Genomic DNA, 15,075 nt, shown 5'->3' on the forward strand with positions numbered 1-15,075 from the left:
AATTCAATATGTATTTAATTTTGTATAATCAATTTTGACATAGTGATATACCTGGTTGTTTAATCGTGATCATCACTTAAATAAATATGATTATTATTATCATTGAGACACTTTGTCGGATCCCCCCTCCGAAATGTACTTCTAGATACGTGCCTGGCCATATTCATCGACATACTCCGTTTTGGGAATATAAGAAATCTCTTCATTGACTGAAAGAATTTGATAAGCATGTGCATATGTGTACACGGGATTGTCGCAGGAGAGGCATAGGTTCGATTCCCGGGTTGGGTGATATCAGACAGAAATGTTTCACTCGACGTCCCTGAAAAAGTAGCTCTGGTGGCCACTTTAGGGAATGAAGGTGATCATCACCACCGAGATCGAGAGTGTGTGGAGCCCTACTTCCACTCTCTATGTGCCTTGATGGCATGGTATGCTGCTCAGGGAACAACCTTACTTCAAGGGGCTTAATCCTGAATGTTTGCTTTTACAGTGTCTCACACTACGGATGATATGGTGTTTCAATGGGACAAGGAGATACCTCTTGTGGTGGATGGCAACATTGAGTTGCCGCAGCTTCAGATAGAGGATAGCTACATCGCAGACTGCACTCAGGTCTACTCTACTGGTAAGTACATTTAATTAACTATAACTTTATGTGTGACTGATAAAATTTATGGAAGTATACCGGGAATTTAGTGCCCCTTGCTGGTTTCACACAATTTATGTTGAGAACTGACAATAACTAACACTCAGGACCGGACTGGCCCACCGGGACACCCGGCAAAATCCCAGTGCGGCTTCTGAGCAGGGCGCCTGCCTAATTAATCTAACAATTAATGAATGAATACTTAATCTTGGATAGATTGATACAATGCACAGCATATAGGGCAGGATCTAAAGTGTTGCAGCCCCAAGCCAGTTTGAAAATGCCGCCCTCCTAGACTAAACCGCGTTTGGTACAACCTGTTACCTTACCCCGCACTATCGATCGTTGGACAGTTCTTGCGCCAATCACAAACGAGGAAAATACCATGTGCAGGATCGAGGGGAGCGAATGGACACCAGAGAAGCAGTCCTTATGCAGATGCTGTAAAAGCCTCACTTTTTGGTGTCTTATTAAGGGATATTGTTTTGCCCAGTTTTCACGGAAGTGGGTAGTGTACATACTGCCCGTACATTTATATAAACATAGTTTACATTGTTCTGGATTCTCAATTAGTGAAATTTATATTGTTTTTTTACTTTTGTATATTTATCAGAAATAGTCAGATGAACGAAAAACACTATTTCTACATGGAAAATAAAGAACACTTACGAAGTTTAGAAACTTTTCCTGTGTTCCCAACATCGAATTTGGAATTTATTTCTCAGTTAACTACATATTTAAGTTAATGAAAAGACAAATTGTATAAATAGGAAATGTCTACTTTTGTAGGGAACTTCACCTGCCTGGAGGTCGTCTTTGTCCTCAAGCGCCGCCTGGGGTACTTCTTGTTCCACACCTACATCCCCACGTGCTTGATTGTCATCATGTCGGTAAGTGTAAAAATTATGAAGACGCTTAGCATATGTCAGGAAGTGGCATCGCCAGATAATTTCGTTCAGAACGGCTCAAGAATGGACGAAATATTTCTAGGTGGTAGCCGTTCAGTAGCCATGTCTCTATCTTTCTCTCCTCATTTCGTTCTTCTTCTGTTTCTCTTTCTTCCTCTGTTTCCCCATCTCTTACTTTCTTACTCTGCTTATCTCTCTCTTCCTTTTCATTTATTTTGTTTCTTTCTTTCTCCGTTTCTCCATGTCTTTCTTTCTTCCTTTGTGGCAGAGTTAAAGTTAAATGATTACTAAATTTAAGAGACTTACTATGGAAACTAGCACTTGAAAGTAAGACTATTAAATATTTTATTTTTAAACAAATGAAAGACTCAAATAAAATTTACATAAGTTTTATTTGTAAAGAAATTAAATATATTTTCCAACAAATGGAGAGTTTATCTTGCAGATTACCTTAAGGGTTATAGGCTACATTCCTAATCAACTTTAAATTAAATAATAGACTCTCTTAATAACAAAGAAAATGACTCAAGTTATTAAAATTCAATTTTACCAACACTTAAGTTACAACGAAGGCACCACTACACTTTTATTTATCTCGTCTAAGAGATCTAAATAAATGGAAGGCGAACAAATTACGGATTCAGTAATGCAAGTGAGATGAAGTAACCTATGTTCGCGCAAAGTAGGGAAAATGAAGGAAACTATAAACCCCAAACTAATTACAATAAATAGAAAGGAAGGAAGTACCACGCACATGAGACACTTCATCCCACAATACATTACCAAATCCTCGTAAACTTAACGGAAACCAAAGAGGAGTGACCAAGAGTCTGAATCGGAGTAAACTGAAACCCGGAACAGCAAGGTACCTCCGTACCTGTAAGTCCCATGACTACACTCCAAATCTATATAACCCTCTCTCTTTACTCCTGGGAAACTAAATGTTATTTTGTTTTTCGAATAATTAACCTTTATGGCGTACTATTTCCTTTCTTCCTCTGTTTATTCATCTCTATCTTTTCTCCTTTCTTCCTTCTTTCTTTCTTTCTTTCTCTCTCTCTCCCCATCCTCCGTTTATTTATCTTTCCTTCTTTCTTTTTCTCCCTCCATAACTTCCTTTCTTCCTTTGTTTATCTCTCTCATTTATTTCTCTTTCCTTCTTTCTTTTTCTCTCTCCATAATTTTATTTCTTCCTCTGTTTATCTCATTTATTTCTCTTTCCTCCGGTTCTCCATCTACCACTTTCAATAAACATCTGTTTCATATTCTTTCTGTATATCTCTCTATCTTTTTAACCCTCTGTATGTGTGTTACTTACTCTACTATATATGATCCTGAAAACTGCTCAGGTGGGCAAGAAGCAGACCAGGGCCATCCACCCTGTAGTGATGCCTCCTACGCCAAGCAGTTTTTGATTCAATGCACAAATAACCATGTTCCATTTTATTCTACGCAAACTCAAATGTAAGCACAGTGCCCAGTAACGAACACTGGATTTCAAAGAAGTTGTAATGATGCGATCATTACTGGATCCTTTTTTATGTTATAAATTGTGTATGTCTATGTTTTCCTGTACGTTTGAGTTCTTGGCCGTTGGGGAGCGGTAAGTTTCCAGTAACGGTTTAGGTCATTAGCGGGGCCTATAAATAGGAAGGGCAGAGGAGCAGTCGGCCTCAGATGTTTGGCGGAGTACAGCAATGTAAGAGGCATCTTTTTCTCTGAGGGGAGCGGCTGGGAACCGACGGCGGGGATGTTAACTTTCTTTCTTTTAATACACACACTTGCTCTTTTCACATTTCTCCAATAGTTTATTTCATGTGGGAAACCGGGTACACAACACACATACCTTCAGCCACCTTTTTTGGTACTCAGGGTTATATTTTTTTTACTCGTGGAGCCAGTGGCTACGCGAGTCTACACACTCTCTTCGGGAAGGGGGGACAGGGTACACTGAAATGTAGATTGTGCGAATAACGGCCAAGAATTAACTTCTGTAAATATAATATGAATAAACATATATATATATATATATATATATATATATATATATATACAGGCACGTATCCAGAAATTCTCTTCGGGGGGGGCTAAAGAATATCTTTATAGGTGTAAAGATAGTACTTCACTATTGTATATGATTATACCATATATATATATATATATATATATATACACATACATATATATGTGTGTGTGTGTGTGAGTACACACTACACACACACATACATGCCATGCAAATCAAAAACAGAAAGATAAGAAAGAACGAGATCGGCTTCAGCCTCCTGTATCCAAAATAAACTAAAGTTATTACTGTTATTATTATCTGATTACATGCAAAATATCACTCACATGATTGAAACAATAGAAACTACGATATACCCAACACAAGATGGTTGAATATGTTAGTGTTGGTTATTGTTTACAGACCATTGAGTCTTATTTTTTTCAAGCTGACAACAATTAACGTCACAGTTAATCACCAACAAAGACAGCAGCATAGAGTAAAAGTTGGAGCACAATAAATAATATTTAGAAAATTATATATGTGTTATGCATATACACGAGAACGAAAAAGATATAGCCTTAAACAAAAAATATCAACATTTCACGTTCACACTGCAGTCAGAAATAAGTCGTTCGGTACATGAATTGAAAAAAAAGAAAGAAAGAAAGAAACGGCTGTCCACTGTGCTGCTAAGGGTGGCCTTAGGTTTGTTGGATGAGAGAAAAGTGTAGTTACTCTTGGAGTACCGACCTCTGGATACAATCATTTTTGACAAGGAATAAATAAAAAGAATAAATGAATGAATATTAAATTTATGCACCATCCTATGCAACATTCACTTACACATAAAATATCTGAACATACAATTCCTATAAACAAACGCAAACAATTGGACCTGTCAGATTCACTTAAAGTAACATCTTTCTAGGTCCTTGCCTAGCCATAGCGTCGAGCACTTCGTCAGGAGTAGGAGCTGACCTCCAATGGACTGACAGCAGTGCCAGACCTGTCAGTCTGTTACTTCCCATCCGGTTTCTCAAGAATGTTTTTATTCTTTTCATTGTGGAAAATGATCTCTCCACAGAAGCTGTCGAGATAGGGATTGTCGCCAGCACTCGGAGAAGAGCATGAATACCTCGGAAGAAAGCGGGATCACAGGCGTCCAGTACACTTATTAAGTCCGATGGCTGCTCCTTTCCAGACCACTTCTGACACCACAAAGCATATTCCCCTTTCAGTTCAGAAAAAGTCGTTCCTTCGCCCACGTACTGTACTATGTTCTTTAACTGGCCCATCTTCTGCAGACTTGCATTCTTGGGAAGGATGACAGAAATGTTAGACAGAAATTCCTTGTTGTTGGAAAACTTTTCATCCAAAGCTGATATCACACCATCCAAACAGGGGATCCAGACAGAGCGCCTAAAATATACCTCGGCCGACTCGTGGGGATAATTACTCCTTTTGGTCTGTTTGCTGCAAATCCGAGGCACTTCGACCGAAGTGCCAAACAAGTTTTTCATGAAGTTATTAGCAGCGGTGAACAATTCTCCGAATTTTCGGTCGGACTTTTCTCTCAGCTCTTTCAGGACTTGAATCACATTTTCTGCATATTCTACTGCTGCTGCAAGGTCATGGGATGGGTTCTGCAAGTACATTGACAAAGGCAGCGTGTGACTGAAAATCTCTTCGCACACTAGCAGGGACACGATGAATTGGCTTTTTTCAATTGCAGACAATAATTGCGCCGCTGTTGAAGAGACAGCCCTGTTTCTATCAGAAAGATCACGCAAACAGGCTACAATAGGTTCCAGGAGCTGAAGGAACACAATGACTGCGTCGTGTCTCTCGATAAATCTCGTATCGCACAAACTCACTAGGCGCCGTTTCTTCTCTTCAGGCATCAAAGCATCGATGGTGTCCCTGAGCATTTTTACAGCTAGGGAGTTATTTTGAAATAATGAACAAGTGTCTCTCATTACTCCGAAGCTGTTACGCACGCACGGAATGGACAATCCACTCGATAACGCAAGATTCAAACGGTGAGAGGCACAGTGGACGTAGACAGCTCTCGGATACTTCTGTCTGATTCTAGCCTGAACACCACTGATGTGTCCTCCCATATTTGCAGCTCCATCAAAGCCAAGACCCACCAAATTGTTCATATTAAGTCCCAAGCACTCACAAGTGTTCAAAATTGTCTCTGTCACGGCTTCACCAGTCATATCATATATTGGCACGAAACAAAGGAAGTCTTCTCGAACGCAGTTAGATGGTGAAACAAATCTAATGCACAGCGAAAACTGTTCCGTTCCCGATACATCTAAAGTTTCGTCCCCCAATATGGTAAAATACTGAGACTGATTTATCTCGGACACAATTTTTCTTTGAATCAGCTCACCACAAGTTTTTAACACTTCGTTTTGGATCAGTGGACTGAAGTAAGATGCGTTCTTCCTGCAAGTTTGGATGTGATTCTTTAGAACGTTATCCCCTGCCTTCGCACGAAACCTTAACAAGGCCCTAAATTTCCCATCCTTGTTATTTGGATCTTCCAGACTTAGTGGACCACTGTCATTGTCACCTCGAAGCGGCAGCTCGTGTTGACCACAGAAGATGATTGTCTCGACAACCGGTCGGAGTGCCGCTCGATTTTCTTCTTTCTCCTTTATTCTCTGGTTGTCGATTAAACCAGCAATATCTTCTTGCCGTTTCTTCTCGATATTCATAAAATTTTCGGCCTTAATGGCTGCCTCTTTGTGGTAGTTAGTCTTTGAGTGTGTGTCGAATTTCTCCACGGCATCTTTCCATTTAATAAAAGGAAAGGTTACCAACTGTCCCAGTTTCTGGTGATTGCCTTTGCCGGTTAGTTCAGCAGCAAACACAACACAAAACTTACAGTAAGCTCCATCATCGACTCTTGAATATGCAAGCCAGTTCCACCTCCTCAACCAATTAACTTGAAAAGTTCTTTTCATCCCGTGAATGACACGAACTGGATACACGAAAGTTTGTCCGGGCACAAATAAATCATCACTCAACACTTTGGTTTTCAGTTCATCTGTACAGCTTATTTCTTTTTTTAATAAACCTTGTGCAACCGCTCCTATATCCGGTACTGCTAGAACATTCACTTCACAGATCTTCAATCTCTTTGGCTCTGGACCCGAACTAGCACTGCACTGTGGCTCCGGGAGTTTTTCTGCTGTCTTCAGCCCTGGACCCGAACTAGCACTGCACTGTGGCTCCGGGAGTTTTTCTGCTGTCTTCAGCTCTGGACCCGAACTAGCACTGCACTGTGGCTCCGGGAGTTTTTCTGCTGTCTTCAGCCCTGGACCCGAACTAGCACTGCACTGTGGCTCCGGGAGTTTTTCTGCTGTCTTCAGCCCTGGATCCGAACTGAAACTGTTACTAGATTTTGGCACTTTACGGAAAAATGTGTCAATAGTTCTCTTCAATTTCGAATCGCTAGATATAAAATTGTCAATAGTTCTCTTCATTTTAATGAGCCCAGTTCAGATGATCACTTATCGACTTATCAAGTGTCACATTAATTGATTCTGTTGAACAGATCAACGGGAAATTCAACTCGCGTATCCTCTTTTACATTCTGGAAGGTTCCGCAGATAAAACGTTTCGTGAATATTCGCACTAAAGTGTAGCACTGTACTGTTGCAACTGACCGCTTCGAAGTTTCTGGACATTTTTAAGTGAGTGGCCTCCCCCCCCCCCCCCCCAACCGCCTTGCTGGTTTTCAACACCGGTGTTGGGTGTCTCTGTGACGTCGCAGTTGCTTCCAAACCATATGTCGATCTCAAGTAGTTTGTATCTTGTGCCGACTTCCGTGACAGAGTGGTCAACGCAGCGTGATACGATGCCGGGGGTTCTGGGTTCGAATCCTGTCCTGGTCATGGGTGTTCTTTGTTAGTGTCCTTTCATCATATCATCACTCATCCTCATCTTTGTAATTTGCCTCCCCGATGGCGCAGTGGTATCGTCGTCGCCTTGTAATGAAGGGGTCCCGGGTTCGATTCCCGGTGAAGGCACATGGTTCGGATCCCACTTTAAACTGTAGGTCCCGTCCCGATTAGCCTTACTCTGCATAAAGTGGACTTAAAACAAGAAATCAATCCAATCCAATCATCTTCGTAATTAGTCAAAGTGGCAGAAATGCGAAGTAAAATAAACTAAATCAATTAATCAATCAAGAAAGAAAACTTGTGCAGTGGTAAAGAAATACATACATTTTACGAGCTTAAGCCCACAGGGCATAGTCCAGAATCAGACAGAGCGCAAACATGCTAAAACGAGTATAATGGTTGATTTGGTTAATTTGTTTTCGCTTTTCTGCCACTTTTGGCTAATTACGAATATGAGGATGAGTTATTATATACTGAAATTGATGAATGCATTCACAAACACCCATGCCCAGACCGGGGTTCGAACCCGGGACCCCTGGCATTGTAGCGCGATATGCTAACCACTCCGCCACAGAGGCCGACACGGGTATAATGGTGGGGTGACGACCATTATTGCATTATCATTTCCGGCAAGTAGTAATATGAGTACCAAATAACTAAAATAAAAATAGGAACGTACCACTATTATACTATTTACATAGTGTAAAACACGCAACATGTTAATAGTAATAATATTCGCAAACAGTACGATATGATTTCTCGAGTCACATATTACTTTTTCTGATTTCGTGAAGACCAATGTTGAGAATCTTGAGAAGAGTGAACAGACAAGGAAAGTTATACAAAATCTTATTCTGTGCAATAATTAATGTTTTGACGAAATCTTAATCGACTGTTCCAAACTTCTCTATCACCACCCGGTGAGACTGTTCTCCACCCTTCACCGATAAGAACTGAGACGAAAAGCGCCTTTTTTATAGGTTAACAATTGCTCGCATATTACATCGGAGGAAGCCAAGATGCTTACCATTGTAAGGAGCAAAATTTCGAATGACCAAAAATTACAACTGATAGTACGCTTATATGGAATTAATAGAGTTTTAGTCCATGGGGGGTGGGGGGAGTTGGGCTCCAACCGAAATAAAAATTAGTTTTACTCCACCCTGATCTTCTCCTCTAGCTACGCTCTTTCCACAATGATGGCGCCAGAAGAATGAGCGAGGAAGCAGAGGTGGCTGGTATATTATCTATCTATCACAGGTCTAAACACTATACCAAAAAATGCATATTTGGGCTTTATTTATGTATGCAGTTTCTCTTCTTTGATGGAGTGGTGGAAAGGGGACAAATTCGTTGACCGAGGATTTCCCCAGGTCATGTTTTGCATGTGTCTTGTAAAATGCTTCAATGTTTGTTTTATTTTAGTCGGTGTTAATTATTTATCAGTACCTGGAAAATAAGACTCCTGTGGTCTTCCTGTCAACCACCAGCGCTCACTCGGGGTCCTCAGGAGAAGGTACGGTTGCCTTCTCCGCCCACCTAATCGGCTCTTTAATACTGCAAAGTTCGTTGCAATTCATTTCAGTTGTTCAAATTATCAAAATAGGAGGGAAGAAGAATAGGCTCTCGGCGGAAGTCGTCCACGACGCCCTTTCAAGGGCTCGAGGGAAAGGGGGCGGGGGACGATCGCTCCCTTCGACATTCTCAGTTTGCAGTTTGGAGACCTGGAGCCTGGGATGTGGGGAGAAAAGAATGTTGAAGCAATATGTGTCCTTCATCACTTGACCTGGACAACGCTCCCATCACCCAACCCACTCAACATCTGTGCTTCTCTCAACATATCGGAGGGACAGGACAGATCCACTTCTTTGGTGCGTCCGAGGAAGCAACCAAGGGAAAGAAGAAAGTTTGTGTGGATTAGTTTGTTTGCTTATTTTGCTAGAACCTCAGGATTCTAGAACATTTTCCTCCTTGTCTCGAAAATTACTTCTCTTGTCAAATTATGGTAACAATATTTTATTTCACACACACACACACACACACATGGGGGAAGCTAAAAATCTCATTTTATCTAGTATAAACCACAAATTTTCGGGGGGGGCTCGAGCCCCCTGAGCCCCCCCCTTGCATACGTGCCTGTATATATATATATATATATATATATATAAGGAAATGGGCGTTAAGCTATAATTTGAAGAAGTACGTGTCTATTGCCTAAACTAGCATCCACAGAACTTCAGGTACTGCAAGTTTTGAACCTCGGGACAAGGATTCAAAAATGTATGGTTGTGTATATTGTGTATGTTGCTGAGAATCAGCTTAAAAGCACAAATTATACCGTTACAAAGTGTAGCAGGAAAGTATCGCATGCCAATTGGTCCCTCGAGTCTGTGGCTTCGTATGTGTGTGTGCTACCACGTGTATGATTGAGAACATAAGTTTCCTCACGTTATGCTTGTAGAATTACTGAAATCTTACATTTTGCTACTTATTTCTATAATATTACAGAGTGACTACCTTCACCAGACGGTAATACATGCTTTTGTGTTATTTTCACCGGGTCCTATGATTCGCCACTGCCCTGAAAAATACTGATGTCAAGGCGACAGACGCGGCAGTGGTTCCAGGAAGTCCACAAAGTCAAAGTTTAAACTCGATGGTGTTGATTACAACCATTGATCTGTGGTATTCGGTGGCTTTGTTTGTTTGTTTGTTTGATTGATTGATTTGCTTTATTTTACTTCGCTTTTTGTCCAACTTTTGGCTAATTTGCGAAGATGGGGATGAGTGATGATGTGATGAAATTGATGAATGGACACTCACAAACATCCATGCCCAGTCCAGGATTCGAACCCGGGACCCCTGGCGTCGTAGCGCGATGTGCTAACCACTCCACCACGGGGGCCGGCGTTTGTTTGTTTGAGTTTGTTTTAAGTACACTTTATGCACAGAGAGGCTAATCGGAACGAACTACAGTTTAAAGTGGGATCCGAACCACTATGTGCCTCTACTGGGTATTGAACCCGAGACCCCTTGATTACAAGACTACACCGTTACTACTACGCCATCGGGAAAGTCCAGATATTCAATGGCGGCGATTGGGTGCCAAAACTGGGGGGTAAGTAAAATTTAGTTCCGCTTGGAAGACAAGGCTTAGCATTTAGAGGTCATAGTTTGGGGGCAAAAAGTGGGTGCACTGCCCCTTTCCCCGTAATCGGCGCCACATGTGGAATTTTAACACCACTGAAGATAAACAGTGACCAAAATGTTATGTGGACTTTCTGAGACTACTGTCTGAGTTGTTTTAACATCATTTTTTACAGTGTGTGTGTGTGTTAATTTTTAAAAGACATCATACACATTCTCTTGTAAGATATTTCATTTTATTTGCGCTAGGTTCGGCTGTTTGATTCCGTGTTCCTCTCTAAACAAATAATGTGTAGGTTAGGTAATTGAATTAATTCATCTATAATAATAATAACAATAATATTTTTTTTTTTTCCATGTGGTTAGTATGAGTGTTTTGACTTAGAAAACGTTGACAGTGTGCGAAGTATAAAAGCAAAAGTATTTAATGAGATAAATGCTGGTGAGAATAGCTTAATCTGCTGGTCTCACCACCTGGCGACAGTAGTCGCGCCCGTTATATTAACCAGGCACGAAATTCCAGCCCGACTCTTGTCAACAGAGATAAATCCGATCATATAAGTAGAATATCATATATGTAGGTTAGGTTAATGTTTTGCAGGTGCTGTAAAATAGTATTATCATTTATACTACAGTAAACAGTTTCACGTGATTATATAGTATACATAGATACAAGTAAATATACGTATGTAGTAAATATATTTTCTTTCCTTCGCCTTTGTTCATAGTGGGTGTCCTTCTGGATCAAACCAGAAGCTGCTCCCGCCCGTGTGACACTTGGTGTGACGTCTCTCCTGACGCTGTCCACTCAGCACGCAAAGTCCCAGGCATCCCTCCCGCCAGTCTCCTACATGAAGGCGGTGGATGGATTCATGTCCGTCTGCACAGTGTAAGTTACTTCCACACACACATACACACACACACACATGTAGCTGTGATATTGCAGATTTCGGTAAGCAGCAACAAAAGTTGAATTTAGGATTTTCTCACGTGGCTGAACTTATTATTTATTACATATGTACTGAAATAAAGGGAAGGTAAGTAACTATGTGATTTTTTACTTTCAATATGGTACATTATAAAAATTGTGTTTAATTTCTAATTTGGTATAATTTGGATTATAATATTTTGTGAGAATAGCATATGAGGGACACCGGGTGGGCCCTAGGAATCCATTCTTGCATTGGACTTGCTTTGGTACTTCGGTTATTGCCGGCCCCTGTGGTGGAGTGGTTAGCACATCGCGCTACGACGCCAGGGGTCCTGGGTTCGAATCCTGGCCTGGATGTTTGTGAGTGTCCATTCATCAATTTCATCATATCATCACTTATCCCCATCTTCGCAAATTAGCCAAAAGTGGCACAAAAGGTGAAGTAAAATAAATCAAATCAAATGAAAATAAAAATTTCGGTTATTCAACGTTGCATTTCTACCTGTTTGGTTAATCACGATGATGAGGATGAACGATGAAATGGATGCGGAGTCAAGTAGAATGATACCCAGTTTTCGAGTGTGGCACATCTGGCTACGAAGCACTTAGGCAGGCTTAACATGCGTTAAATGTATTCACATTAGAAGTATTATAATGTACACAGGAAGCGTCGAAAAATCTTTATCTTTATGATTTTCAAACTTGAAGTGTGTAAACCAATTTTTTTAAAATTAATAGATAGAAATTTAGTTCAATTACTAGCAATAAAATATGAATTCACCTCACCCCGTTACACTGTCTAGGACAAGTTTATTTGTGTAATTGAAGCGCTGAAGGAGAGAGGGGCGGTTTGATCCATTCTCTCACTCCTAAAACTGCACACTGTCATTCCCCACGTTCTGATTTGGGCAGTACACGGTTGTGGAGCAAAGCCACGACGCTACTCTTACTGAAAATATCAATAGAACATGAAAAGATGTGTGCAGGCACATGCATTCCAACACATAACTCAATTTTCATAGGTTTGCGGCCCGACCTCTTCTCTCGTTCAACGCCTCAATTAATTAAGTTTAGAAAAATGGTCTTGTTACAATATTCATGGTCGTTATTTTAATTTTTAGAACAAAATATCACCGTGATAACAATAACTATTGTTGTTTTGTTATTATTGTTTACTTAGATTCGTCTTCTTGGCTCTGATGGAATATTGCTTGGTGAACATTGTTCTTGGAGATGGAAGTGCCCCGAAGCCTCAGCCTGAGAACGTGGTGGCCGAGAGAGCCATTGAGCTCCCTGTGTGGGTAAGTTTGGTACTGTTTCCCTTTCATTACAGATTTGGGAGATTTGAGGTAATATTAGTGACATGCCCAAAAGAGGGAATTGGTTACCCAAATCGTCCCTATATGAAAAATAAAGCTCAAAAAGGATAAAAATGGTAAAATAGGACTTACTACTTTAAAAAAAAATATGTAACTCGCCTATAGTCGTATCTTACCAGACCTCCCCGCAGTCACCTTGTAATCAAGAAGTGTCGGGTTCGATTCTCGGAAGAGACTAATTGCATAGTGATTCAGAGTTCACTTTAAACTGTAGGCCCGGTCCCTTTTAGCCTATCCGAGCACAAACTGGAACTAAAATTAACTTTGTCTTTGTAAAGGGGGGGGGGCAAAGGGGATCCCCTCGCCCCCATGGAAAATGAACGTCACCATAAAATTATACATTACGCACACATCATTTCATTTCAGTCACATTAATTTCAATTATTGGATGTGTTGCAGGAACATGATAACTTTAAACTGAAGGAGTGTTTTCTTTGGAGGGCACGTACCATTATGGGGGAGAATATGCCTCGTTTGCCCCTCCTGGAAAAAATTACCTTGCTTGCCCCTCCTTGGAAACAAATTCTTCGGGCGCCCATTTATACAGCTCAAATTTACACAAGGTATCAACCGTTATTTACAAAATGCTCTCAAAGCTACAGCACTGATGAAGTGAGCTTCAATTTCGTCATTTTAAAGATGGCGCCTCCTCCACACCTTTGCACCAGTGAAGAAGAGCAGTGGTTTCTTGCCCTCTGGAAGTCTGAAACTTGTAGACATTCTCCGGCAAATGAAAATTCAATACTTCTATGCATGCTTGTCACACCAGCAAGTTTACAAATGGAGGAGGAAGTTCGACAATGGCCTCAGTTCGCAGGCAGATGGTTGGAAAGACCTTCGCAGTGACTCATAAGTGACAGTACGTTCATCTCAAAGGCTATTCTTATTGAAGTATACAGGCACTAACTCAGAGTTGAGAATACCTATACGTGGGCTGTAAATTTAAAAGTGGCAACACTGTCAGGAAGAGGTGATAACACCTTGCATGTGCTATCAGGCATTGAACATTGTTAGTTGGGGCCCATGTCGATGTGTGGAGTACCAAGAGTTGTCGGTGCAGCGATTGCTGTTGTGTATGTACGAGGATGAAACGAACACCATTTTATGTACTGCCATAAAACATGTCTATGATTGTGGATTTATTTAGGAGGTTGGGATGTGTCAGATGAGGAAAATTTCATCATGCTGGGTTCCTGATATTGTCACCATTGTGCAACCACAAGATACAGCTAGATATTGTTGCTACAGGCTTTATGCAAGTCTTGATGACAGTCTCGTGCATTTTTGCCAAGAACCACCTGGATTTTGATCCACAATTGCTGTTCCACCTTTGTAAACATGTTTTAGAGCAGTACATAAAATGGTGGTCATTTCAACCTCGAACATACACAACAGCACTCGCTGCACGGACAACTTTTGGTACTCCACACATCGACATGGCCCCAACCAACAATGCTCAATGCCTGATAACACATGCACAGTGTTATCACCTCTTCCTGACAGTGATGCCACTTTCAAATTTACAGCCCGTAGATCAGCAATGCTAAAATGCAGGAAACTTGTGCAACTATACATGCAGAAATCTACTAGATAAACAACAAAAACAAATAAAGGTTTTCGTTTAACTCTCCCTAGTAATTTTGACAGGGTTTTGGTTAGCATTGCTCCTAAGTCATTTCACTAACTGTACACATTTTTACTTTCCAGGACAGTGGGAGACATGAGAGTAGACCCAGGATTTCTGAGCAGTCTTCCGGCGTCTCAAAGAACAGAATCCGAGCCATCGCCATTGACCGTTACTCCAGGGTCATCTTCCCTTTGACATTCACTATACTGAATGCCACTTACTGGATCATGTTTGCCGAGTTTCTGTAGATGCTTAAGAGCGATACTGGAAGGCAACTTATCCATATATATTCCTAATACCTCCTTCTATAATCCTATTTCCTTCAATGGCACCAAAGAAGTTACATCAAAATAATATCATGGAATTATCTGTTCTCTGTTCTCAAGTTAATCTTCATGATGTGCATGTGGCCTAATGTAAAGGAATGCTTGATAGGAATGATATTTAAGAAAAGATGGAAAAGGAGGAATGTTATAATCTGAAATTAGTTCCTTCATATTTTCTGTGTATCA

General features: G+C 40.7%; 1 protein-coding gene across 1 annotated transcript in view; it reads left to right on the top strand.

Annotated features, from left to right (window-relative positions):
• The window catches only part of LOC145983831 (glycine receptor subunit alpha-2-like), a 68,093-nt gene extending 53,282 nt beyond the window's left edge, over positions 1-14,811 (top strand). The window contains exons 6-10 of the mRNA XM_083116876.1: positions 494-628; positions 1,439-1,539; positions 11,355-11,515; positions 12,738-12,858; positions 14,644-14,811. Coding sequence (XP_082973002.1) covers positions 494-628; positions 1,439-1,539; positions 11,355-11,515; positions 12,738-12,858; positions 14,644-14,811 — 686 coding nt within the window. The remainder of the gene's footprint in view (positions 1-493; positions 629-1,438; positions 1,540-11,354; positions 11,516-12,737; positions 12,859-14,643) is intronic.
• The last annotated feature ends 264 nt before the right edge of the window (positions 14,812-15,075 follow it).

The sequence above is a fragment of the Lepisma saccharinum genome, chromosome 2 (assembly GCF_977018435.1).
Source record: "Lepisma saccharinum chromosome 2, izLepSacc3.1, whole genome shotgun sequence".
In the NCBI taxonomy this organism is placed as follows: Eukaryota; Metazoa; Arthropoda; class Insecta; order Zygentoma; family Lepismatidae; genus Lepisma; species Lepisma saccharinum.